Below are 24258 nucleotides of genomic sequence, written 5' to 3' on the forward strand. Positions count from 1 at the left end.
TTTCCAGGTCTCGGTCTACACTGTGACATCGAAGACCAGTGGCTTCAGCCTGTGCTCATTCCTGATACTGCTCCAGTTGTGCTGTCCCTTCCTTTCCCTTTCCTGGGCCTAGCCGATCCTCTTGGGGCCTGTCCTAGTTCACTTCTGTTGCTCTGGTAAATACCATAGCCAGGAGCCTGGGGAGGAGAGACTTTCTCCTTACAGTTTTCAGTCCATCACGAAGGGCAGGAACTCAAGGTAGGAGAGACCTGGAGGCAGGAACTGAAGCAGAGGCCATCGACGGGTGCTGCTTACTGGCTTCCTTTCTTTCCTTCCTTTCCTCCCTGTGTTCTCTCCCTGTGCCTGTGCCTTACTTAGTCTGCAGAGGCAGGTGGAGCAGAGCAAGCTCCAGGACAAGCACCAAAGTCACAGAGAAACCCTGTCTTGAAAAACCAAAACAAATGAACAAACAAAAGAAAAAGAAGAACATGCCCTACAGACTTGTCTTGAAAGTCCTCTTCCTAGATGAGTAGCTTTTGTCAAGTTGATAACAAAAAAACCCAACCCAACCAACCAACCAGCCAAACAAACAAAACCCCAACCAGGACAGGGCTGCTAGTGCTGTGTTTCCAAGACAGCTTGAGAGTCCATTCTCGCCAGTGAGTAGAAGGCAGCCGTCCAGGCAGGTTCCAGCAGCAGCCTTGGGACCTGCCCATAGGCAGAGCCATTCCATCCTCCCTGTCCCTCATCTGGTGATTGCCATCTCTCTGCTGCTCAGCAGTGGCCCAGAATAGTATTGAACTTGCTGGTTGTTAGAGGGGTACAGGGTACAGGCTGGGCCAGTGCCCCCCACCCTCCTGGGGATGGGTGGCTCATCATTAGGGCACATCATCTGGAATGCTGGCTTTCCTACTCTATGCCTTAGTGCTCCGAGCAGCACTGCTGTTGTAGTAATTGTCCAAGTGAGATGATGTAAGCAACTGCTAATCGCCAAGAGGATGCCAACCTCAAAGGCCCCTGCTGCCTACTCCCTGGGCTTCTGGCTGCCTCAGCCTGATGTACATCCCTCCCTGCCAAAGCTAGCTGTCTAAAAAGGCATACTCTGATGGTCTAGACTCCCAGATCCTGTGTGACCAAGCTTAGATTTCTTGGCCTGGTCATCTTCTTGTCACTGGGATGGGGTGGAGCTGGAAACTAGGCCTGTCAATCATCAGCCATCCCTGAGGCCACAGGCCTAGCCACCAGCATCCTTACTGGTGATTCTTGGTCTGAGGTAAAGGGTCCAGCAGTTAGTACTGGGGGTCAAGATGTGGAGAAGGAGATGAAGTCAGAGCTGCCCTCTTCCCCGTTCCAGAAAAGGGAATACAGTGAAACCAACTGGAGACCAGAGAAGTGGAGGAGGGAAGGTTGGGAACCATGGCCTGGAGTGGAGACCTGTTCCGAGCCATCCAGGAGTGCTGTAGGAATACACGGGTCTTATGTAAGCTAGTTAAGGATAGTTTCATCACCAACAAGCCAGGCCAGCCCATCGAGAGCTAGGCCTGCACACTCTATACACCTTTAGTTATAGCCTGCTCTGCCAGCCTCCCAAGGCTCCAGAGTCCCCACCTACTGTGCAGGCCCCTTGGTCTCTGCTTTTCTGAGCCAGCCTCTGTGTGACACATTTGGCTCCCTTCCTTCAGCACCACTTACCAAGAGAGTTCATGGGCAGGGGTGTCTCCCTTGAGGGCCCATATTCCCCACCCTTCCTTTTCCAATGCCTCTGTGGTTGCCTGCTCTGCCACAGGCAGGAGGGAAATTTAGTTGAATTTAGAAAATATTTTTATTCATGTTATTGAAAAAATGTATGTTACAAAGAAAAGGAGCATCCATAATCGGGATCCATAACCTGGGTGCGCACAGCAGCTCTGCACACAACGCGTCCTACAGAGAGTATCTGGGGAAACGGGACTCGTGGACTCTAGCAGCACCCAGGGCTTCCTACCTGGCTCACTTCCTTTGGTGAGGTATCTGCCCAGTGGGTCCTTTGCACCCTGGCTCTGGCTACGACCACCAGAAGCTCACTGAGAAACTCAGGTCCAGGGAACGCACATAATGCCAATACTTAGCAGGTATAAAGAGGGTCTCTCCTGGGGACAGGATACAGGACAGGAATGGGGCCTCAGCAAACTTGGGGAACTTGTCTAGGTTGGGGTTCTCCACATCAACCTGTAGAAAGCAAAAAAAAAAAAATTTACCTGCTGGTCTCTAGGCACAGCAGGCCCCATGCCACCGATTCCCCGTGTGCCCACCTGGCTGGTGTTATGAAGAAGGTGTGTCTCATGAGGGTACACTGCCTCAGACTCTTGCGGGGAATACAGCCGGATGTACTTCCTTCCTAAGACCTGGGAGAGAAGAGGCCTGTCAGCTTCACTGTCCTGCTCACTATAGGCCCACGGTCCCTCCCGTCATTCCAGGCCTTTCTGGTGCCTAATGTCCCGCAGCCTCGTCCCACCACATGCTGGCATTCTGAGAGTGCTCCCTTCAGGTACTTACAGATCAGTGTTCTGCCTCTAGCTAAGCTTCGCCAAGCACTGAGTGTGGACCTGGCTATAAATCTCAGAGGAGTTTCCTCTTCATGTGGAGACAAAGTGTTGTTCACATTTACTAAGGTGACAACTGGTAGCCATCCAGGCAGTGGGCTCATGGGCCCTGGCTCTTAGCTGCTCCTGAGCTGCCGTGCAGGGCTGGCTCAGTGCTCTGCAAGCATGCTCTCATGTATTAAGTCTTCTTAGCAACTGAGCCTGTGCTAAGTTCTTAGAGCAATGGGTGTGTGCTCTTTCCCTTGTGACAACCTTTGAGTCTCTGGAACATCACAATGGCTAAGAGACCTGTCCTGTCAGCCATAATCCACAGATGCAAGCTAGCAGTGGGGATGAGGGTGGCTGGCAGGCGGCAGTGATGGCATAGGGCTGCTAGAATGTGCCAGGCCCTCCTTCCAAGAGCTTTCCTGCCTGGTCCCAGAGAAATCCCACTTGACTGTAGCCTTGACTTGGGAGAAGCCCTATTCCAGGGCCTCAGGGCTATTTTTTAGTTTTTCTGTCTATATCCTTTTCACTTCCCTTTCCTCCCCCACCCCCTTTTGAGATCAGGTCTCCTGTAGCTCAGACTGGTCTTGAACTGACTAGGTGGATGAGGATGACCTTGAACCTCCAAGTGCTGGGATTTTGGGTATTTACCACAACAAGCTCCTTACTAAGCCCCTGTCTGGCATCAACTCCTACCTGGACCAGGAAGTTCTGCTGGGGGTCATGATGCAGTGGGGAGATAGTTCCTTTGGGACCAAACCAGGCATTGATAGTGATCTCTTCCTCTTCCCCGTTGCCCAGGCAACAGTAATCGGGGATGCTGATGTCCTGTTTCAACTCTGGGATCTGAGGGTAGTGGGAGGAAGCAGAAGACAGGGCTAGGTATGCCAGCCAGGACCCAGCTGATACCTGACTGCTTGATATATTCCTTGATTCATTTTGTTGTTTTTGAGACAGTCTCTCTGCTTCTCATCCTCTTTCCTCAGCCTCATAAGTACAGGTATTGCAGGTATGTGCCATTCTGCTCAGTTTAAGTTCATATTCTAATGAATAAAATCTTAGGATGTAAACAATAGATAAGAATTATAATCTTCATATTTGTTTCTATATCATAGATTTTTTTAAGAAACCTGGTATTGTTGCTTTATTACCCCCCCCCCAAATCATTCTGTTATTTAAGGGTAATGACTTTTTGTTTTGTTTTATTTTGTTTTTGAGACAAACTCGCTTTATAGCCCTGGATGGCCTGGAACTCACCACATAGATTAGAATGATCTCGAACTCACAGAACTCCACCCCCCTCTGCTGGCGTTAAAGGCCTGAGTCAGCACACCAGGAAAGCATTAAGTTAAAAACAACAATCGAAAACAACCACGGGTTTTGAACTTGTTGGTGCATACCTATAATTCCAGCATTTGGAAGGCTGAGGCAGGAGCATGACAAGTTGGAGGTCAGCCTGGGTAACATAGTGAGACCTTGTTTCAAAAACAAAAACAATACCAAAAATCAAATGCACTGGATATTCATCAGATATCTGGCGGGGATGGCCTTCAAAAGTTACTATCTGGGTTTTGATCCTACTGCATGTACTGGCTTTGTGGGAGCCTAGGCTGTTTAGATGTTCACCTTATTAGACCTGGAAGGAGGTGGGAGGTCTTTGGACTCCCCACAGGGCAGGGAACCCTGTCTGCTCTTTGGGCTGATGAGAGAGGGGGAGTTGATTGGGGGAGGGGGAGGGATATGGGAGGCGGTGGCGGGGGAAGAGACAGAAATCTTTAATAAATAATTTTTAAAAAAAGTTACTATCTGTGAAGAAATCAGATTCACAATTCGTATATTTTAAATAAGTTCCTACAAAGACCAACCAAGTAGGCTGCTTACTAAACTCTGGGACAGTGTTCAGAAAAGAGAGCTTTAGGACCAAGTACAAATGCTTGCCAGTCCCCATGGGATCAAGGCAGGCCCTCAGAAGCCAGTCAGTGGTGAGGAAGGCTTTGGGTCTTATTAGCAAGTGAGCAGAATTGACTCAGCAGTCAACATCCCACTAACAACACAGCCAAGGCTGAAGACGACCTGGTATAATGGGGATAGGACAGACTGCTGGACCTTGGTCCAGACAACGACCTGGTAACAGAACAAACTTCCAGAGCACTGTGGGCTGACCAGCTGGAAGGGGACATGCTGTGGTCTTAGCTCCCCTCAGAAGGAGCAGTGAGTACCATCTGCCTCCATGATGCCCTTTGCTTCTGCCCCTACTTTCCCCTCCCCAGCCTCCTCCACCCTCTTTGAACAGTTTTCATTCTGATCTCCCTGGGAGGGGGCATCTCTAACAGTGGTGTGGATTTTTCTTGGCTTCTGGTTTTTCACAGCCCAGGCTTGTGCAACCATGGCACTTGCTTCCTGGCAGGATAAGGCTGAGCAAAGAAACCACCTAAAGGGATATGACTGAGAGGTGATATACAAAGTTTCAGGGATGGCTTCTGCCAGGGAATAATGAATGCCATTGTCACTTCCAGTGTGGCTCAGTGTGCTGGCCTGGCCTCTGGCGTGCTCCCCCACTGACACGGACTTCCCACTGTGTACCTCAGTCAAGGCCCCAGAGAAGCGGAAGGGCCAGGGCAGGAAAGAAACCCAAGTCTAATTTCCCCAGGATGAGCCCCTGCCATTGTTTCAGGCCTCGTGACCTGCTCTTAGGGCCTGTGCTGGGTGGGTTACTCCAGGAGGGGCAGGCCTTGTGACTTGCTCTTCAGGGCCTGTACTGGGTGGGTTACTCCAGGAGGGGCAGGCCTTGTGACCTGCTCTTCAGGGCCTGTACTGGGTGGGTTACTCCAGGAGGGGCAGGCCTTGTGACCTGCTCTTAGGGCCTGTGCTGGGTGGGTTACTCCAGGAGGGGCAGGCCTTGTGACCTGCTCTTCAGGGCCTGTGCTGGGTGGGTTACTCCAGGAGGGGCAGGCCTTGTGACCTGCTCTTCAGGGCCTGTGCTGGGAAGGGAAGCTGCAGCACCTCTCTGTGCAGTCACGTGCATTGTCTCTCACAGTGCCTAGGATCTCTAGGGAGGCTTCTTGCTCATCAGGGGCCTCCCAGGACTCCACCATGTCCATTTTAAATCCAGAGTCCTGGGGTGGCCTTCAGGACCTCTACCACCTGGCTCTCTGGCTCTTGTAAATAACCTCCTGACTGGTGGTCTCTGTACTTTGGGGCTGGGGTGCTTCTCAATGGGAACATTTTCCTACCCCATCCCACTCCTGCTCAGCCAAGCTCCTCCTTCAGTCTCTTCATTCTGGGTATCCAGACTTGGTACACTCAATCTCTCAAGCCTGGGGGTTCAACTTGCCTTGCTGCTGCCTATGGTAATGAGAGAGAGCCCTCGCTCCAGACAGCAGCTCCCTGGGAGGAGAGGAGCAGGTGAGGGGTACAGGACAGGAACATGATCTCAGACTTACCTGGTCGAATAGCTGGTGCTGAGCAAGGTACCCAACATCCTTTGCCTGAGCCAGAGGAGGAAAGCAGAGATGACTGTAGGTTAGTTTGTGCTGGGTACCTCTTGATGGCCCTATTGCTTAGTTGGTTGCTGAGCCCCACCGGCCACTGTCCTGTGGAGCCTCCTTCCCCAACCCAGGGCCTGATGTGATCAATGATCTCCCAGGCAGGACAGAGGTGAAGGGCAGAAGACTTAGAGCCAGGGGTGCAGCTCTGCCCTTTCGGAATGAGCTACCAGCCCCTGCAGCTTCTCCTTTAAGCGGACAATGCAGGTGTAGCAGGCACACAGCCAAGGGCTGCTGCTTTTTATTAGAAGCTGTTTTAAAAATCATGGTGAGATATACATGATATAAATTTTGCCTTTAAGTTCAGTTGCACCGTCCACCTGTTAAATAGTAACTCCCATATACCTCACTCAGGATGTATTTGTGGATGAACTCGTTGACGGTCATGAGGGTCTGGGACCAATCTTCATCTGTGTACCTTGAACCCACTTCCACAGGGACAGTGCGGCAGCCAGCAACCTCCTGGATGTACTGAAGACTACAAGAGTGGACATTGGAACTGTCAGCACAGGTGTCAGCAGGCGTCATTGCTACAGACATCTAGGAATGGATTTCTTTGGCTCTCTCATGCTCACAAAACCTCATGAGGCGGAGACCACTGTTGTCCTCGCTCTCCTGACAGAGGTTGCACCATAGAGAGGTGAAGCTACTTGTCCAAGCCCACACAGCCCAACCCTCAGGTTCAACCTCGGCCACATACATTGTATGCTGACAACTTCTGGTGTCCAGGATCCTGCTATCTCTTCACTCTTCTCACCCTGTCACCAAGCTGAGAAACCTTGTGACAAACGGAAGGCTGTATGGGTGTGTGTGTGTGTGTGTGTGTGTGTGAAGTGCTGGCTCTGAACTCTGAAAGTGTGGGGTGAGGCAGGGATCCTTCAGTGAATTTCTTGACCTTCCTGAGTCCCTGCACCACAACTGTTAAAGGAGGTGATGCCAGCCTGCCTCATTTGGAGCATGGCTGCTATGCTGTGGCTCCTACAGACTCCTCACTGGAGTCTCAGGCCACTTCCTCCACAAACTCAACCCACTCCCTTGAGCTACAGCTCTCTTGCAGAGCGAGTGTCCAGGGTACTGCCTACATGACCCCTGTGGATGCTGAAATCTCAGGACTCTCCAGTCCTCATTGGAAACATCCCAGTGTTTGTGAATGAACTCTACGCTAACACCTAACATTTCTGAGCCCACAACTTGGGTTGTAGCAAGAGACTGCTTGTTCATTTCTTGACTTCCCTGACTCAAAATAATCACTCAGAAACTATATTATTTGCAATACTGTTTGGCCAATAGCTTAAGCATATTTATGGTTATCTCTTACATCTTAAACTAACCCATCTCCATTAATCTGTATATCACCACATGGCTGTGGCTTACCAGGTAAAGTTCCCTCCTGTGTCTGTATTTGGTGGGGCTATATGGCTTCTCCCGATACCACCTTCTTTCTCCCAGCATTCAGTTTAGTTTTCCCTGCCTAGCTCTATTCTGCCCTGTGCAGGCCCAAAACAGTTTCTTTATTAACCAATGGTATTCACAGCATACAGAGGGGAATCCCACATCACTGGGTACTCTCAAGGATGGGCTCAGGGTAAACACATGTCAGCGAGCAGCTTAGACCCCTGGAGCTCAGGATACCTCACTTACAGTTTTAGTTAATTTTGAAAAATTCATTACTTCATGTGTGGGAGGCAAGCATGCCACTGTGGCACAGGTGGAAGTCAGAAGACAACTTTGGGGTTCTCTCCTTCTACCTGTGTGGGTCCCAGGGCTTGAATTCAAGGCCACTAGGCTTTTACAGCCATCCTGCCAGTCCCAGAATATCCCACTTTATAGTCTTCATTAATCCTCTGCAATCAATCGAGGGGCTTTTGAAGGGTGATCCGGGGCAGTGACTTATGAGTGGCCAGAAGACGCCTTCAGGGAATCCTGGGGACACTTAGATAGGAGGAAGGACCTCAGCTCTCTACAGTGGCCACTCACCTCCACTTCTTCATGCATGGCCAGTGGTCAGCCACACCTTCCAAGATCACAGGCCTCCCAGGGACTAGAAAGTGCTTCCTGAAGTACTGCAGAGTTGGACAGCGAAGCCTGGGCACTGCCCGCTCTAACACCACATCGGGAGCTGAGTTGGCATCACACCTCGTCTTCTGTTTAGAATTCAAACAAAGCAAGATTGGGCAACTGTCTCTGGAAGCTGTATCACTGGCAGGATGTCTTTGGTGTCGTTATAAACAGCAGACATTTCTTTTTTGTTTTGATCCGTGTGGGTTTGTGTGTGCACATGTGTGTGGCAGGGGACAACCTCAGGTGTTACTCTTTCTCCTGCACTATCTACCTTATTGAGATGGGGTTTTCTCCCTGGCCTGGGGCTCACTGATTCAGCTAGGCTGGCTGGCTGGCAAGCCCCTGGGGTCCACCCATCTCAACCTCCACAGCTCTGGGATGACAAATACAAGCCACCATGCCAAGTTGATCCCAAGTGGTTCTAGGGATCAAACTCCAGTGCTCCTATATGTGTGGGAAGCTTGACTGAGATATCTCCCCAGTCCCATGCTTTGTTTTATTTTTGAGATGGGATCTCAATAGCCCTGGCAAGCTTCAAACCCACGGACATCACCTGCCGCTACCTCCCAAGTGCGAGGGGTAGAGACTTGCACCACTACACTGAGCTTGTTTTGTGCTTTTGAGACACGGTCTCACTAGGAAGCCCAGCATGACCTTGAACCCAGAATCCTCTTGCCTCAAATTCCAGAGTGCCTACCACACCCAGCAGTAGATAACATTTCTAAGGTCATTTGCTTTCACCAGCTCAAGGTCCCTTTTTTCTTAGCCAACTCATAGTCTTAGAGCATGCTGGCGGCAGTAGTCCTGAAGAGTGAGTAGCTCTGCCTTTGCATCCAAGCACTACCCTAGGAATTTCCACACTGCCACCCAATGGCTGCACCATACCTTCCTTATCCATTTCCCTCAGGAAAGCTAAGTGGGTCATTTACTATTCCTGGTGGTGACAACCACATCCACGTGTGGTACCCAGGACCACTGGCTGGCCTGAACTGGCCATTTCTTTTGTACTGTCACCACGCTCAGCACAGGCCTTCGTACAGCCTCTCACAGCAACAGAAGATTCTTCTACAGCCTCTCAGGACTGTAGCTCTGGGGGTGGAGATGGGGATATTCTGTGTACATGTTCAGCAGGTTCATCCAGCACTGTCGGTGCTCTCTTCCAGTAAGGGACTGAGGCACAGAGACCCTGTCTGATCAGACGGGGTGGAGCATGGGAACTGAGCTCAGACAGGCTGACTTAAGGCCTGTACTCCCTCCTCTGTGGCTATGCATCCCATACCCCACCCCAAAGAGGATCACTTTGGGCAGGACTTGGGACACACTTGGTGGGAAGATGGGGGGATGCCCTTAGGTCAGAGGGGACACGTTTGTCTCTTGAATTGCAGACTGCCCTGCTCTCCGAAGACTAAAGCAGCACACTACCCCACAGCCCCGCAGATGGTACGGGCATCACATAAGCACTGGCGGCTGGCTGGCAGTCCCCGAGGCTATGTGCATCTCTCTTAATTTGTAACTTATTGTTATTATTGATTCACTTCATGGTTTTTGTTTGTTTTGTTTTTTTTGTTTGTTTGTCTGTTTTTTTCTTCACTGTAGACCTTGCTGACTGCAAACTGTCCATCCTGTGCCTCTCCCTCCCAGGCGATCAGATTACAGATGTGTGCCACCATGCCTAGCTTCTCTTCACTGGGTAAACAAAGGCCAGGCCCATTTCATTAATGGCTCTATGTCCTCATGAATGGTTGGCTGTCCAGGCTTTAGCTTTTCCCTACCAACCTCTCCAAGTCCTCAGGTGAAAGGTTCAGCCCTGGCTCTCTTCCTGGCTTGGGGCTCTCATTCCACTGTGGGCACACTCATGTGTTGACATCCGTCATATCTGTCTTATACGTAAATCACACTCAACAGGAAATTCTAAAACTGCAGGAAAGCACTGAGAAACCCATGGGAAACAGTCCAGAATTCCATGGCTGGTATCCAGCACAGCCCTGACAATTTATAGAAGTAGACACCGAAGCCCAAAGGAGATGGTTTCTGGCTTACCCAGCAGAAGCCGGGTGAAGTCTGTAAACCATGCTCCAGGTCTGGAAGGAACTCTAGGATACTTATTCAGCAGGCCAACCTCCATGCGGACTGGAGGGGCAGAACACACCTCAGTTGGCTGGCTGAAGTATCTTTCCAGACTAGGTGAGAAAACATGCTGGAAGCAATCTCCCGGAGGCTGCAGCAGCCTAGCTCTGCCTCGTTCCTGTGAGCTGCCTCTCAGAGTAACGAAGCTGCCACCTCCCCTCTTAAAAGGCACTGCCTTTGCAGAGACTTATGGGTCCAGCTGTTCATTCCCCAAATCAACACAACACCCTTTTTAGCAGAGAGGCTGCCTGTGAGAGGTTGTACCCAGGGAGAGGATTGGATTCTTCAAGAAGATGGGTTGGTCTGCTGAATGGTTCAGCATGGACAATGACTGACTACCCATACATACCTTGGTAACAGGCTCGTCCTGGTGGGGGCCACAGGCAGGCTGCTTTCTTGGGAGCAGGTGTGTCTGGAGGACGGTGACAACTTTGAGAAGGATGTCTCCAAGGATGGCTGCCCCCATCAACAGGCCCATGTCACACACCCGCAATGCTTCAGCCACTGCAGTGGCCTTCTGTGGAGCCCGGCACAGGCACAGGGCCTTCAGGAGGCAGCCGAAGGAGTACACCCGGCGCCATTCCTTGTCCACATCTTGCCAGGGCCCAGTGTTGAGCTTCTCCCAGGAGTAGTCCAGGATGACCTCGCTGGCCTGCAGGCACTCCTGCCAATGTCCTGCATAGAACAACCCCACAGCTTGCTGTAGCAGCATGGTCAGGCTCCTGCCCACCTTCTCACTGAGCTCCAGCTTCAGCTCCTCCTCTGTGTCAGGCAGGAGTACCCTGAGGTCCTTCCAGAGGGTACTAGGCCCTACCAAGGGCTCGGTAGGACCCTTAGTGTCCTCTGACATGGTCAGCACCTGAGAGGAACAAGACAGGAATCAAAGACCACACACAACCCTTATGGCCCATACCAGAGCTTTTAAACAAAGTCTTTGCTGCTTGCTGGCTGCCTCACTGGTGCGGGGCCGTCTTTTGGGGGTCTCTGCTCTACTTTCAGGGCCTTGCACATTGCCTGGCTCTCAGTGCACACTCAACAGATGTCTGTTCAGGGAGAGATGTGTGCTGTCCTCATCTGGAATGACCCCAACACTCCTTCTCTCTTGATGTGTGGTTTACCTCTCCAACTCTGGGCTGTGGCACATCCCCACGTTGGTTTCCCTAAAGCCTAAAGCTAAGTCTCAATACAGATACAGAAGGAAGCGCTCTGTTTAAGTGTTCCCAAAGAACTGTGTGTTGAAGGTAGTGGAGACATGCCCATAAAGTTGGACACATTTAGACCCCAGCCTTGTTTCTTGGTCCATAAAGTAAAGAGGCAACCTCTGCCTCATGCCCCCACGATGATGCATTGAGCTGCCACAGGTCCAAAGTAACACGGCCATGCAGCCCTGGATTGAAACCTCTAAAATTGTGAGCTCACACAAATCTTTTTAATTTATCCTAGGGATCTGTTACAGAAACGGAAAGCTAACAAACACACAACAACCCAAGCAGAAAGAAAATAGCACTGGCAGCTTGGTGGCTTAGCCTGAGTGTCATGTGTACATGACAGTCACTGTGCTAACAACAACAGGAGCTGCAGCTCACAGACAACCATGGCTACCTGCCCTTCTCTCTGTTCTTAGCACTATCCCAACAGCTCTGTCATCTGCTACGGGTTAGATGTGATTTATCCCTAAACTTTCATAGGCTTGGAATTTGGTCCTCAATAGGGGACATTTAAGAGATGGGCCCAGAAAGAGGTGATTAGGTCATTAAGGGTACCACTGTGGGAGGGTATCAATACCGACCTTACAAGAGTGGGCTAGTTTCTCTGAGGGTGGTTAAGGGTGGTTGGTATAAAGTGAGGGTGCCCTCATCTAGCTTCTTGGCATGTGTCAGTGCCCCCTCCCACTTCTCTACCTAATGTGTGATACAGCTTGGTGGCCGGTGGCCCTCATCAGATGTCTGTAGCCAGCTGTTGGGACTCTGCAGCTGTCAGAATTGTGAGCCAAGGAAACTTCTCTTCATACGTCTCCCAACACGTGTCAGACAATCTGTTCCAGCCACCTCAGATAGAACAGGACATCCTCTGCTTCCCATCATGTTGAGTGATGAGGAACACTGGGTTTCTGGCAGAGATGTAGAAGGTCAAATATGAAACATCAGGCTTTGCTGTCCACATGGTCACAGTTGACACTACTCTGCTATTCACGAACCAGAATAAACAAATAGGGGTGGGTGTGTTCCAATAAAGCTTTATTTATAAAAACAGAGGGTACCAAATGGTAGTCTACTAACTCCTACTCTTTGTGTACTGGAGTTTACCTCTGGGTTTCATCCCTGGCAAGGGATAAAAGAAAAGAATGAAAAGGAAAAGATTCCTTCCCCCCACCCCATTTTGAGACAGAGTCTCTTTGTGTAGTCCTGGCTGTTGTGGAACTATGTAGCCTAAGCTGACCAGTTCAGAGATCCACGTGTCTCTGCCTGTGCCACCATCGACAGGTAGAAAAGATACCCTTTATCTTCTTCCTGGCTACTGTGACAGAAGCAAGTGCTACTGGAATATGTGCAGTGACTGATGTCTGGTCATAGACACCTCCCATAGGTACCCTAGAAGGTGGAAGTGGAATGTTCTCAGGCTCTAGGGAATAAAAGTCCCAGGGAGCAGGAAGCTGCCATATGGAAAAGGGAATTGTGGGAAGACCACTGAGCTAGCCTGGATGGTCCACATGGAAAAGGCATGAGCAAAATATAAGCATATTTAGCTTACAAATTAGTCTGCGCTGACGGACAGATAACAGTCCCTACAGATGTTCATATCCTACCTTCAAATGGTGATTATGTCACCTAATAGAGCAAAAGGGCCTCTGCAGGTGTGACAGAATGGGACCTGAGATGGAAGATTACCCTGGATTATCTGGATGGGCTCCTGTATTTTATTATAAGGATTGCTTTGGGCTAAGGTCAGAGTTGGAAGTCACGTGGCTTCAGAAGAATGGTCAAAGAAAGGCGAAGTGGCAGGCTTTGGTGACTAGTTAATGGACCACAAGCTGAGAGGAATTCAGAGCAACTTTCAGAAGCTGAGAAAAATCAAAGAAATTGATTCTGTCCTGAGGCTTTTTTGAAAAGAAGGCAGCCCCACTGAGCCCTTGATTTCAGTCCAGCAAGATTTTCAGTCCACAGATCTGCAAGGGCAGCAAGCCTGCTGCCTACAGCCAGTGCTTATGGTAGCCTACTTCAGCAGCACGAGAAAAAGAAACCAGTGGGGCTGGGAAGTGACACACCATTAGTGACTCTACTGACCACTCAGCTAGTATGTGTTGGCTCATGCCACCATGTTGGCCACGGGCAAAGAGATGAAGTGAGCCTATAGCTAACAGAGAATGAGGAGCAAGAGACTCCATGTCCAGTAGCTGCCTGTCCCCATATGGAATCCGGACAACAGAAACTGGGGGGCATAGGCCCCTGTCCAGTTGAGTCTTTGCACCGGACCATAGCCTTATAAGGGTTTCTGACAGAGGGCCTGGCCATGCCAATGTACACACACCCACTCAGAACAACAGTCCTAAATGTGCATTGTTTAAGCCACTGAATTTACAATCTGCCAAGCAATGTCACACCTCTCACTCGCTATCTTAACTTCAGGGACACCTGGGGTTCCTATTGTGCCCAATAAGGGAATTCCTGTTGCTTAAGCTGAGTTCCACAGACTGGGTAATTTGGAAGGAATAAAAGAAAAACCAAAAAAAAAAAAAAAAAAAAAGTTTAACTAGCTCCTGGTTCTGAACACTGAGAAGTCCAAGGGTACCTTCCAAGGACCTTCTTTTTAGCATGGGCTTTGTAGGCTTTGAACCCAGCTGTTGGCCACAGAACCCGTGACTGTACAGATGAGGGAACTGAGTCACACTTTCAAGTGATGTGGTTTTTTTTTTTTTAAAAAAAAAAAAAAAGCTTTATTTACTCATTAAGTACAGTGTTCTGCCTGCATGTCTGCCTGGCCAGAAAAGGGCACCAGATCTCACCATAGATGGTTGTGAGGCACCATGGGATTGCTGGGAATTGAACTCAAGACCTCTGAAAGATATAATACTTGAGGTTCTAGCTAGAGCAATAAGACAACAAAAGGAGATCAACAAAATACAAATTGGAAAAGAAGTCAAACTTTCACTATTTGCTGATGATATGATAGTTTACATAAGTGACCCCAAAAATTCTACCAAGGAACTTCTACAACTCATAAACACTTTCAGTAATGCAGCAGGATACAAGATTAACTAAAAAAAAAATCAGTAGCCCTCCTTTACACAGATGATAAAGGGGCTGAGAAAGAAATCAGAAAAACATAAAACATCACCCTTCACAATAGCCATAAATAGCATAAAATATCCAGAGTAACTCTAACCAAACAAGTGGAAGACCTATATAACAAGAACTTTAAATCTTTGAAGAAAGAAATTGAAGAAGACACCAAAAAATGGAAAGATCTCCTCCCATGTTCTTGGGTAGGCAGAATTAACATAGTAAAAATGGCAATCTTACCAAAAGCAATCTACAGATTCAATGCAATGCCCATCAAAATTCCAGCAAAATTCTTCACAGACCTTAAAAGAACAGTAGTCAACTTCATATGGAAAAGCAAAAAACCAAGGATAGTCAAACAATCCTGTACAATAAAGGAACTTCTGGAGGCACCACCATCTCTGACTTCAATCTCTACTATAGAGCCACAGTACTAAAAACAGCCTGGTATTGGCATAAGAACAGACAGGAGGACCAAGGGAACTGAATCAAAGACCCAGATATTAATCCACACACTTACAAACACCTGATTTTTGACAAAGAAGCAAAAAATAAAATAAAATGTAAAAAGAAAGCATATTCAACAAATGCTGCTGGCATAACTAGATATCAACATGTAGAAGAATAAAAATAGATCCATATCTATCACCAAGCATAAAACTCAAGTCCAAATGGTTCAAAGACCTCAACATAAAGCCAGCCACACTGAACCTCAAAGAAGAGAAAGCAGGAAGTACACTTGAACACATTGGCACAGGAGACCACTTCCTAAATATAATATAAATATACTGTCAGCAGCACAGACACTGAGAAAAACAATTAATAAATCGGACCTCCTGAAACTGAGAAGCTTCTGTAAAGTAAAGGACATGGTCAACAAGACAAAATGACAGCCTACAGAATGGGAAAAGATCTTCACCAACCCCACATCAGATAGAGGTCTGATCTCCAAAATATACAAAGAACTCAAGAAACTGCTCATCAAAAGAACAAATAATCCAATAAAATAAATGGGGTACAGACCTAAACAGAGAACTCTCAATAGAGGAATCTAAAATGGTTGAAATGCTCAACATCCTTAGCCATTAGAGAAATGCAAATCAAAACAACTCTAAGATTCCATCCTATACCTGTAAGAATGGCCAAGATCAAATACATTGATGATAACTTACGCTGGAGAAGTTGTGGGGTAAAGGGAACACTTCTGCATTGCTGGTGGGAATACAAGCTGGTACAGCCCCTTTGGATATTAGTATGGCGATTTCTCAGAAAATTAGAAAACAACCTTCCTCAAGACCTAGTGGGTAAATACCCAAAGGATGCTCAGGCATACCACAAGGACATGTGCTCAACTATGTTCATAGCAGCATTGTTTGTCATAGCCAGAACCTGAAAACAACCTAAATGCCCCTTGACCAAAGAACGGATAAGGAACATGTGGTACATTTATATAATGGAGTACTACACAGCAGAAAAAAGTAATGATATCTTGAAAATTGTGGGCAAATGGATAGATCTAGAAAACATCATATTGAGTGAAGTAACCCAGATTCAGAAAGACAAATATCATATGTACTCACTCATAAGTGGCTTTTAGACATAAAGTAAAGAAAAACCAGCCTACAATTCACTATCCCAGAGAACCTAGACAACAATGAGGACCCTAAGAGAGATACATAGATGTAACCTACATGGTAAGTAGAAAAGGACAAGAGCTCCTGAGTAAATAGGGAGCATGGGGATCATGGAAGAGAGTAGAAGGGGAGGGGAGAGGAAGGGAGGGGAGGGGAGAAAAATATATCACTCGATAAAAACAATTTTTTAAAAAGGGCTTTGAAAGAGCAGCCAGTGCTCTTAACTTCTGAGCCATCTCTGCAGCCCACTTCTTCACTCTTAATTCCAGGGACTAACAATATTTCACTCCACAGCCCATAGGTAGCATCTTGGTCATCAGAAATGCCTTCCCCTCCTGGCCCCAGCCCCTGATCCCACTAAGGAAAGACACAGTCCTCCAAATGCTGGATGACTTACCTACTTTACCTGGCAGAGGCATACCACCCCACCCTGGGCCCCAGGACCCCACAGAATTATTCTCCTGACCCCGATAGTCACTAAACTAGAAAAACTTCCTGTCCTGGACACACCTCTCCTGTCTTAAAAAGCCTGCCTGTCATACAAAACAGTCCCAGCTGGACCCATAACACTACAACTCTAAAGCACGATTAACAAACATTCACAAAGAGAAAGTGGGGTTCAACCCCAGTCCAGGAATCTCAGGATGAGACTGAGAAAGAATGGTCTCCTCCCATTTTATAATCCTCTCTAGGGCTGAGATTAAAGGCGTGAACCACTGGGATTAAAGGCATGCACTACCTGGTTTCCATGGCGACTAGTGTGGCTACTGGGATTAAGGGTGTGTGTTACCATTCCTTGGCCTGTATGGCTGACCAGTGACCAGTGGTGTTGTTTAATTCTCTGTGCTTCAGGCAAGTTTATTTATTAAAATACAAATTAAATGCTGTAGAACTTTAAGACAATTCTGAAGCCATTTCTGACAACTCTCAGTACTTCCCCTCCTCCCCTGGGAACCAAGGACATAACAGCTATGCATGCATGTACGGAGATACTGGGAACTTTCCATCTCCCTGAATAGGGGCAAGATAACCCTTAGGTGTTGACTCAGTTACTGATGTTTTGACTTAGTCCCTGGGAAGAGGCAAAGTGACCCTCAGAAGTTTCCCTTTACCTCATCTGATCTGGCCACCACTCTCCAGCCAATTATTGGTAATAGCCTTTTTGAACAAGCCAATCATAATAAAGAATAACCCGCAGACACCCCCTTCCTTCTGTGGTTTTTCTCTTTAAAAATAGCCTGTACCAGACATTCAGGGTCTTCTAGCCTCCCTACTGCTGGAAGACCCTGTCATGACAGAATTAATAAAATCCTCATGCTTTTACATCAGCTGTGATGAGAGATGGTCTCTTGGGGTGACTCCTCCTCCTAGGTGATTGGACACTAGGGTCCAACATTGCTACTACATAACTCATTAGGCTCCCTTCCACCCCAGAACTGACCCCAACACTCACTTTCTTCCAATCTGTGCTAGTCAGGGTTTTCAGGAGAAACAGAATGGGCAGAATGAATGTATATGGGATTTATTAGAGTGACTTACAGCCTGGGGTCTGGCTAGTCCAACAATGACTGTCTGCCAACAGAAAGATGGGGGGGGGGAACAAGGGGGACTTATTAGGATGACTTACAGGCTGTGGTCCTGATAGTTCAATAACGGGGGGGCTATGAACGGAAAATCCAAGAATCCAGTAGTTGTTCAATCCATAGGACTGGATGACTCAATTGGTCTTCAGTATCTGCAAGAATCCCAAAGAAGTAGGCTCTAATGCCAGTGAAGAAATGAGGAAGCAAAAGCTTCCTCATTCCTTTTCCTTACGAAGGCTTCCAGTAGAAGGTGTGGCCCAGATTAGACCTGGATTAAAGGTGTGGTTTCCCATCTCAAAGATCCAGATTACAAGTAGGTCTTCTCACTTCAAATTAAGCAGAAATCCTTCACAGGTGTGCCCGCCATTTTGGGATTTTAGTTAATTCCAGATGTAGTCAAGTTGACAACCAAGAACAGCCATCACACTGGGGAAAACAAAATTTTGACCTCAAATGGTATCTTAGTTACGGTTTCTATTGTAGTGAAGAGACACTATGACCATAGCAATTCTTACAAAATAAAACAAAAACCATTTAATTGGGGAAACCTTACCGTTTCAGAGGTTTAGTCCATTGTCATCATAGTGGGACGCATGGTGGTGAGAAGGAACACATGGTACTGGAGAGATATCTGACCATCTGTGTTGGTTTGAATAAGATTAGCCCACGTAGGCTCATATATTTGAAAGCTTAAGGAGTGGCATTAGGAGGTGTGGCCTTCTTGGGATCAGCAGGCAGAAGGAAGCACTGGGCTTTTGGGGCATTTGAGACCCCACATCCCACTCCCAGTGACACACTTCCTCCAACAAGGTCACACCTACTCCAACAAGGCTATACCTCCTAATGCCGTTCCCTGTACATTCAAATACATGAGCCTATGAGGACCAATGTTATTCAAACCATCACAGGTGATTATAGCTAATGGCAAGGACTTCTCTCCAAAGGCCACCCTCCACCTGGAGGTGAAGGCTGTTGACATCTTTGTCCTCATTCATACCGTGGATCCATGAGGAGTCTTGTGTTCTCTCTCCTCAGAAAAATCAAGCCAGGTGAACCCCAACCAAACCTTTGGACCTCAAGGTTCCCTTTCTTAAAATGCTTGCCCTCATAAACCGTAGCCATGAAAATGCTCTCTAAAATTCTGCTTGGAAGAGACTGTTGGATATGCCTGAGGATAAGGCAAGTTACATAACTGGGCATAGGCTTAACCAAAATCCATTTAACCAATCACTCCGTGTCTAAATCCTGTCTTTGGGCCTTGCCTGTACAAACTGTGGGTAGAGCTGACTGTGTGGGCCTCCATCCTAACTGCAGTAGGCTAATCTCCAACTCAAAAGTCTCTGATGATGCCTATGTTACATGCCCCAAGGAAGACCTCTGATCTAGCTACCCCTCAATTACCCCATGTGCTAAACTGTATACTTAGTTCCTGATCTTATAGTCATCCCTGGGAATGAAATAAATGACCACTCCTATCTAAACCAAAAGGGATTCCATATCATTTCTAGTCCTATTGGGGGTAACCATGGCAGGGGTTGTGACCCTGTGGGGAATGACCACTGGACTCCAACAAGTACAACATAGCCAACTTGCTCAACAAATCAAGGCTGATCTTACACTGGTACAAGAGAATTTAAAAACTCCAGACTTAGTTGGACCCAGAAGTCATGATGCTACAAAACAGAGTGGGATCCGATCTCATTATGGTAGAGAAAGGGGAAATCTGTGCTATGTTAGGGGAAGAATGTTGCTTCTACATAAATTTATCAGATGTCTAAGGAAGAATGCCAGACAGCTAAAACAAAGAACAGATTCATGAGTCAGATGCCCACATCAAGCTGGGCAGGCTTCTGGGCAGGCTTCTGGGGTACTTGGAGAACACGGAGAACCCCCTGCATTGGGCCCCACATCCTGACAGTTTCAGCTCTAATCTTCTGTCCTTTGTCCTCTCTAATCTGTTGTAGCAAAGAGCAGAAGCCCTCACCTCCTCAGTTACTGCTCCACTCTTCTTTACCAAAGCTGCTACCTCAGAGCCCTGGAACCAGATGAGCCCAAAGAGCCAATACATGGGCTTGAGGAACATATACCTAAAGTCAAAAGACCCTGAAAACCACCACATTTTCTCCCTACCCCTTACAATGACCCACCTCAGCATGAAGCAGTAAAAAAAGAGATGATGCCCCTGGACCGCACATCAGGGCTTAGAATGATAAAATGCCTTGGTTGTAAAACAGGATTCCACAGGATGCAACCTGACTCAGCTGTTGTGTCAGGATCTCTAGAGCAGTTGCCCTCAACTTTCCTAAAGCTGCGAACCTTTAATAGAGTTCCTTATGCTGTGGTGACCCCCAACCATGAAATTATGTTCATTGCTACTTTATAACTGTAATTTTGCTATTGTTATGAAGTGCAATGTTACTATTTGATATGTAAGATATCTATCTGTGACCCTTGTGAAAGGGTAGTTCAACCCCCAAATCAGTTACAACCCACAGGCTGAGAATTGCTGTTCTAGAGGAACGGAACTGATAAAATGACATGTGTGTGTATGTGTGATTTATTGATTTATTAGAGTGTGGCTTACAGGCTGTGATCCAGCTAGTCCAACAATGACTGTCTACCAACGGAAAGTCTGATAATCCAGTAATTGTTCAGTCCCATGAGGCTAGATGTATGTCTTAGCTGGTCTTCAGTAATGCTGGAATTCTGAAGAAATAGGCTCTAGTGCCAGTGAAAGAATAGAACTGACATCAAAAGTAAGGGCAAGCGAGCGAAGAGCAAAAGCTTCCTTCTTCCACGTCCTTTATATGGGCCGCCGGCTGGTGTGGTCCGGATTAAAGATGGTCTTTCCACTTGAAATGCTTTAATTAAGAAAACCCTCAGAAGTACACCCAGGCTCTTGGGGTTGAATTAATACCAGATGTGGCTGAGCTGATAACCAAGAACAGTCATCACAACCCAGACAGGAATGTTCCAGAGAGAGCCTGTCTCCCAAGATAATCTTGCTTGAAACAAGAGAATTCCAGGAAATAGGGACCGAAACCCACATGGCCTACAACTGCAACAATTTCTTCATTCCTAAGCCCAGCACCCCAGCATTTTCTCTTACAGGCACCCCCTTTCTCATGGCAGATTGTCTGTCCTTCACTGTCTGAAATAAACACTCCGGTCTGTTGACATCAGATGCTGGGTTCTCTCTCCTTGTCTCTTTATGCTGCCTCAGAAGTTTACAATTTCTATACCGCCACTTTCAAAGGCCTCCAAGAGAAGGACCTCGTGCTGCAGACTATGTGAAAGAGCATTGTGGGAGACAGCCTTACATTGGCTGTAGTAAATCATCCTCATGATCACATGAGCTAGCCCTAGTAATTAAAAGCAATTTAAATGACACCTATTAATTTGTGTGTGTGTGTGTGTGTGTGTGTGTGTGTGTGCTCATGCACACACATGTGCTATGGTGAACTTGTACCATGGTGTATGTGTGGAGACCAGGGGATAACTTCAGGACTGGTTTTCTCCTTCTACCATGTGGGGCCTGGGAGTTGAGCTCAAGTTATCAAGCCTGCAGCAAGTGTGTTCCCTCGCTGAGCCCCACCTTAGGAATGCTGTTTGTTGAAATGCAGTCATCAGAGATGTCTAAAACAGCTGACGTTAACAGTCTTCCAGATGTGGGCATTTCAGTTAGGTAAGTTTCTGTCCCGTAATAGCTGTCAGTGGCTACTTTAAGTGGCTTCTGACAGGTCTACTGATGGATGTTAGACACCAGTTGCCCACGGGGTCTTATGTTGGCAGTGTGGGGAAATTCCATGGTGAGTGGAATGTTGGCCTCAGCGGGCTCATGGCTGCCTCCACAGCCTTTCCCGGATCCTAGTTGGCCCTTTTAAACAGTCACTGTCCTTGTATTACACAACAGACATCCAGCCACAGAGTAAAAACAACAGACCGCCATGCTCCTGTGTTCTCAGTCTGCCTGTTTAGTCTGCCTTTACGAGAGCACTGTATCAACCAATGGTACTTGTGCTGGGTTTCCCGCGTAAACAACTTTTATAACCAAAGCGAATGCACAGCTATAATCTTTTTTTTTTTTTTTTTTTTTTGGTTTTTCGAGACAGGGTTTCTCTGTAGCTTTGGAGCCTGTCCTGGAACTAGCTCTGTAGACCAGGCTGGTCTCGAACTCACAGAGATCCGCCTGCCTCTGCCTCTGGGATTAAAGGCGTGCACCACCATCGCCCGGCCACAGCTATAATCTTAACTCGTGTACTCCTCCATGTATCTGACCCAGACAACAGAATTGAATTATGTGCTAAAAGCAGTAATTTACAGAAATTCAAAGTGAATTTCTAAACTCTACCATTGAAGTTGAAAGCAACATTTATGAATTTTGGTTGATAAACAACGAGGGGCATTGTTTGAGTCAGTTGGAGCCAGTCAGTGACATAACCCCTTTGTAACAGTCTGTTAAAGATGTCTGAAAAGCATCCCATTCTTTTCCCATGTGATGTTTTCTGTGTTGTTCAATGCTATAAGAATTTTGTCTACATTGTGGTCCGATGTCCAATGGAATAATTGTCTTTCTCTATGGTCTCAAGCCCAGGCTTCAAGTCAACGCTCCAGTGCTTGCATGCTTGCCCAAACCCTGATCTGAGACAGGACCAGCCTGAGTGGCTCTTATCTGGCTGTAAGTATGCACTAACTTCCTATAACCTCTCAAGAAGCTGCCTCCGAGAAAAGGCTATATTAACTAAATGGTGTATAAACCAAATATGTACCTAAATTTTAAGTCTTAAAAAAAATTGGCTCCCCAGAGTACCATAAAAGAGTTTATTGTGATTTGGGTAAATAACCTTCTAATAATCAGGTATAGATGAGCTAACTATGGAATCTGCCATCTAAATTAGGATGCTATAAATTTAAGTGCCCAGATAAAGTCTGAGATCATTCCTGGTAAAATGACCCCTTTACTTATCGAAACACAGGCCACATATATTAGTCTCAATGGCCTCAACTGCTCACATTACACGTTTCTCTTCCCCAAATGTAACAGGTATAGGCCTTAAGGATGTCTGCTGGCCATAGCAGGCTTTGTGTTTTGCTCTTGAAGGTGGTGGCAGCTCTTAATGTACAGTCTGAAGACATGTGCCCTTGCTGGCAAAGCAGCCTTCAGGTGCTCCATGGCCACCTGTCAGGTCAAGGCACCGCTTTCAGACAAAGGTCCATTGTTGGCTGCAGAAAACAGCTTTTCTTTGGGACCCTAATCTAAAAGGTCTTTAAAGGCTTGTTTGTTGATGTGGAAACCCGAGTGATTCTGTTGGGCTCCATCAGTGAACCAACCTAGCAGGAGCTAAGGTCTCCTGCTGCTCACACCAAGAACAAAGGAGCCGATAACAGGCCGGCTGTACTCTTCACAGAAACCAGTCTTGGTTGCTGTGAGAACACAGAAAAAGCGGGCTGCTGGAGGCTTTAGCGTGAACAAACTTGTAGGAAAACACGCGCAGTCCTTCTCTCAAAGCACCGGCCAAAACCCGCTGCTCGCGCCTCCCTGCTCAGTCGGGAGGACTGCTAAGTGATCTAGGCAGAAGATGCTCTGTCCCAGGAAGTCTCTGGTCGGCTGCGCGGGCCTCTGCTACATTTTGGGGGACAGCAGGGTTTGGGCGGTTACAGGGAGGAGGTTGGACACTGGCCCTTTTCCATCAGTGGCCAAAGCCACACTTTCCTGACAGACGACCCAGGCAGGTCGTGCGGTCCATCCAGCCACTCGGCCTGTCCCCACACTTCAAACTAATCAAAGCCACACCGGGAAGAGTAGATGGATGTGGAGGGAAACATCACAACGACTCGGACGCACGACAGTACGGTCGCCGAAGCAGTTCCGCGTGCAAGCGCCATCTGATACCCCTAGAAGCTTAAGTAACGCACTGACACTTTGCCCAATCCTTTGGTCGCTAGCAACCAGCTACAACTCACGTAGCTTCTCCAGCGACTCCCAGTCCTACCAAAGCGCCTGCGCGAAGCCGTCCCACCGCCCGCCCGCTCTGGAGCTTGAGCGTGGCGCCTGCTGCCAGCGCTCTGCGGAGCTTCAACTAACCTCTCTGATTCTTGGACGGGGCTGTGTTTCTCATCGCTGGCATCGACTGGTTCCGCCGGGGCGAAAATTCCACGCCCGGCCTTCTCGTCCTCACGAACTACACCGGGGAGCATCGATCATTCCCGACTCGGCTGATCGCGACGAGAGCCTAGAGGAGCGCCGAGCGATCGATGCCCAGCCCCGCCCTCTTCGGGTCAAAGACTGGCGGCCTGAGCTATTTTTTCCGGGTTGTGCCTTGCCAGTTTCTCATCCACGATTTTACCTAATCCTTCCAACTCAGATGACTAGTTGTCCCTATTTTACATCGTAGGAAGCCACAAAGTTTTGAAAGTCACAAGTATAATTTGAACCCCCGAGTATGGCAGCTAGAGCTGGTTCCGGTGAGGCGGCCTCGGGT

At 47.8% G+C, this 24258-nt stretch overlaps 1 protein-coding gene across 6 annotated transcripts; it reads right to left on the reverse strand.

Moving 5' to 3' along the window:
* Positions 1 to 1788: 1788 nt before the first annotated feature.
* Positions 1789 to 24052, reverse strand: Kdm8 (lysine demethylase 8). 6 transcript variants are annotated; one of them, XM_041666641.1, is made up of 11 exons: positions 23862 to 23963; positions 18330 to 18415; positions 18104 to 18202; positions 17821 to 17928; positions 10629 to 11138; positions 8069 to 8235; positions 6437 to 6569; positions 5990 to 6034; positions 3243 to 3392; positions 2271 to 2363; positions 1789 to 2187 (listed from the first exon to the last, which is right to left on the reverse strand). In XM_041666641.1, the coding sequence occupies exons 5-11, from the start codon at positions 11127 to 11129 to the stop codon at positions 2023 to 2025; spliced, it is 1254 nt and encodes a 417-aa protein (XP_041522575.1). In that variant the 5' UTR covers positions 11130 to 11138; positions 17821 to 17928; positions 18104 to 18202; positions 18330 to 18415; positions 23862 to 23963; the 3' UTR covers positions 1789 to 2022. The 6 variants fall into 6 exon arrangements, with proteins under 6 accessions (XP_041522575.1, XP_041522576.1, XP_041522573.1 ...); XM_041666642.1 differs by lacking the exons at positions 18104 to 18202; positions 18330 to 18415 and adding an exon at positions 12181 to 12389 and having other exon boundaries at positions 23862 to 24052; XM_041666639.1 differs by lacking the exons at positions 18104 to 18202; positions 18330 to 18415 and having other exon boundaries at positions 23862 to 24050.
* Positions 24053 to 24258: the final 206 nt, after the last annotated feature.

This window comes from Microtus oregoni, unplaced genomic scaffold (assembly GCF_018167655.1).
Source record: "Microtus oregoni isolate MIOR12 unplaced genomic scaffold, Mior012 000016F_ref0000370, whole genome shotgun sequence".
In the NCBI taxonomy this organism is placed as follows: domain Eukaryota; kingdom Metazoa; phylum Chordata; class Mammalia; order Rodentia; family Cricetidae; genus Microtus; species Microtus oregoni.

Coding starts and splice junctions, on each gene's coding strand:
- Kdm8 (XM_041666642.1), bottom strand. CDS start 11,129: ATGTCAGAGGACACTAAGGGTCCTACCGAGCCCTTGGTAGGGCCTAGT. Junction 6,035..6,436: donor ACAAATACATCCTGAGTGAG/GTATATGGGAGT, acceptor CCTCTGGCTCAG/GCAAAGGATGTTGGGTACCT. Junction 2,188..2,270: donor TTCTTCATAACACCAGCCAG/GTGGGCACACGG, acceptor TGCTTTCTACAG/GTTGATGTGGAGAACCCCAA.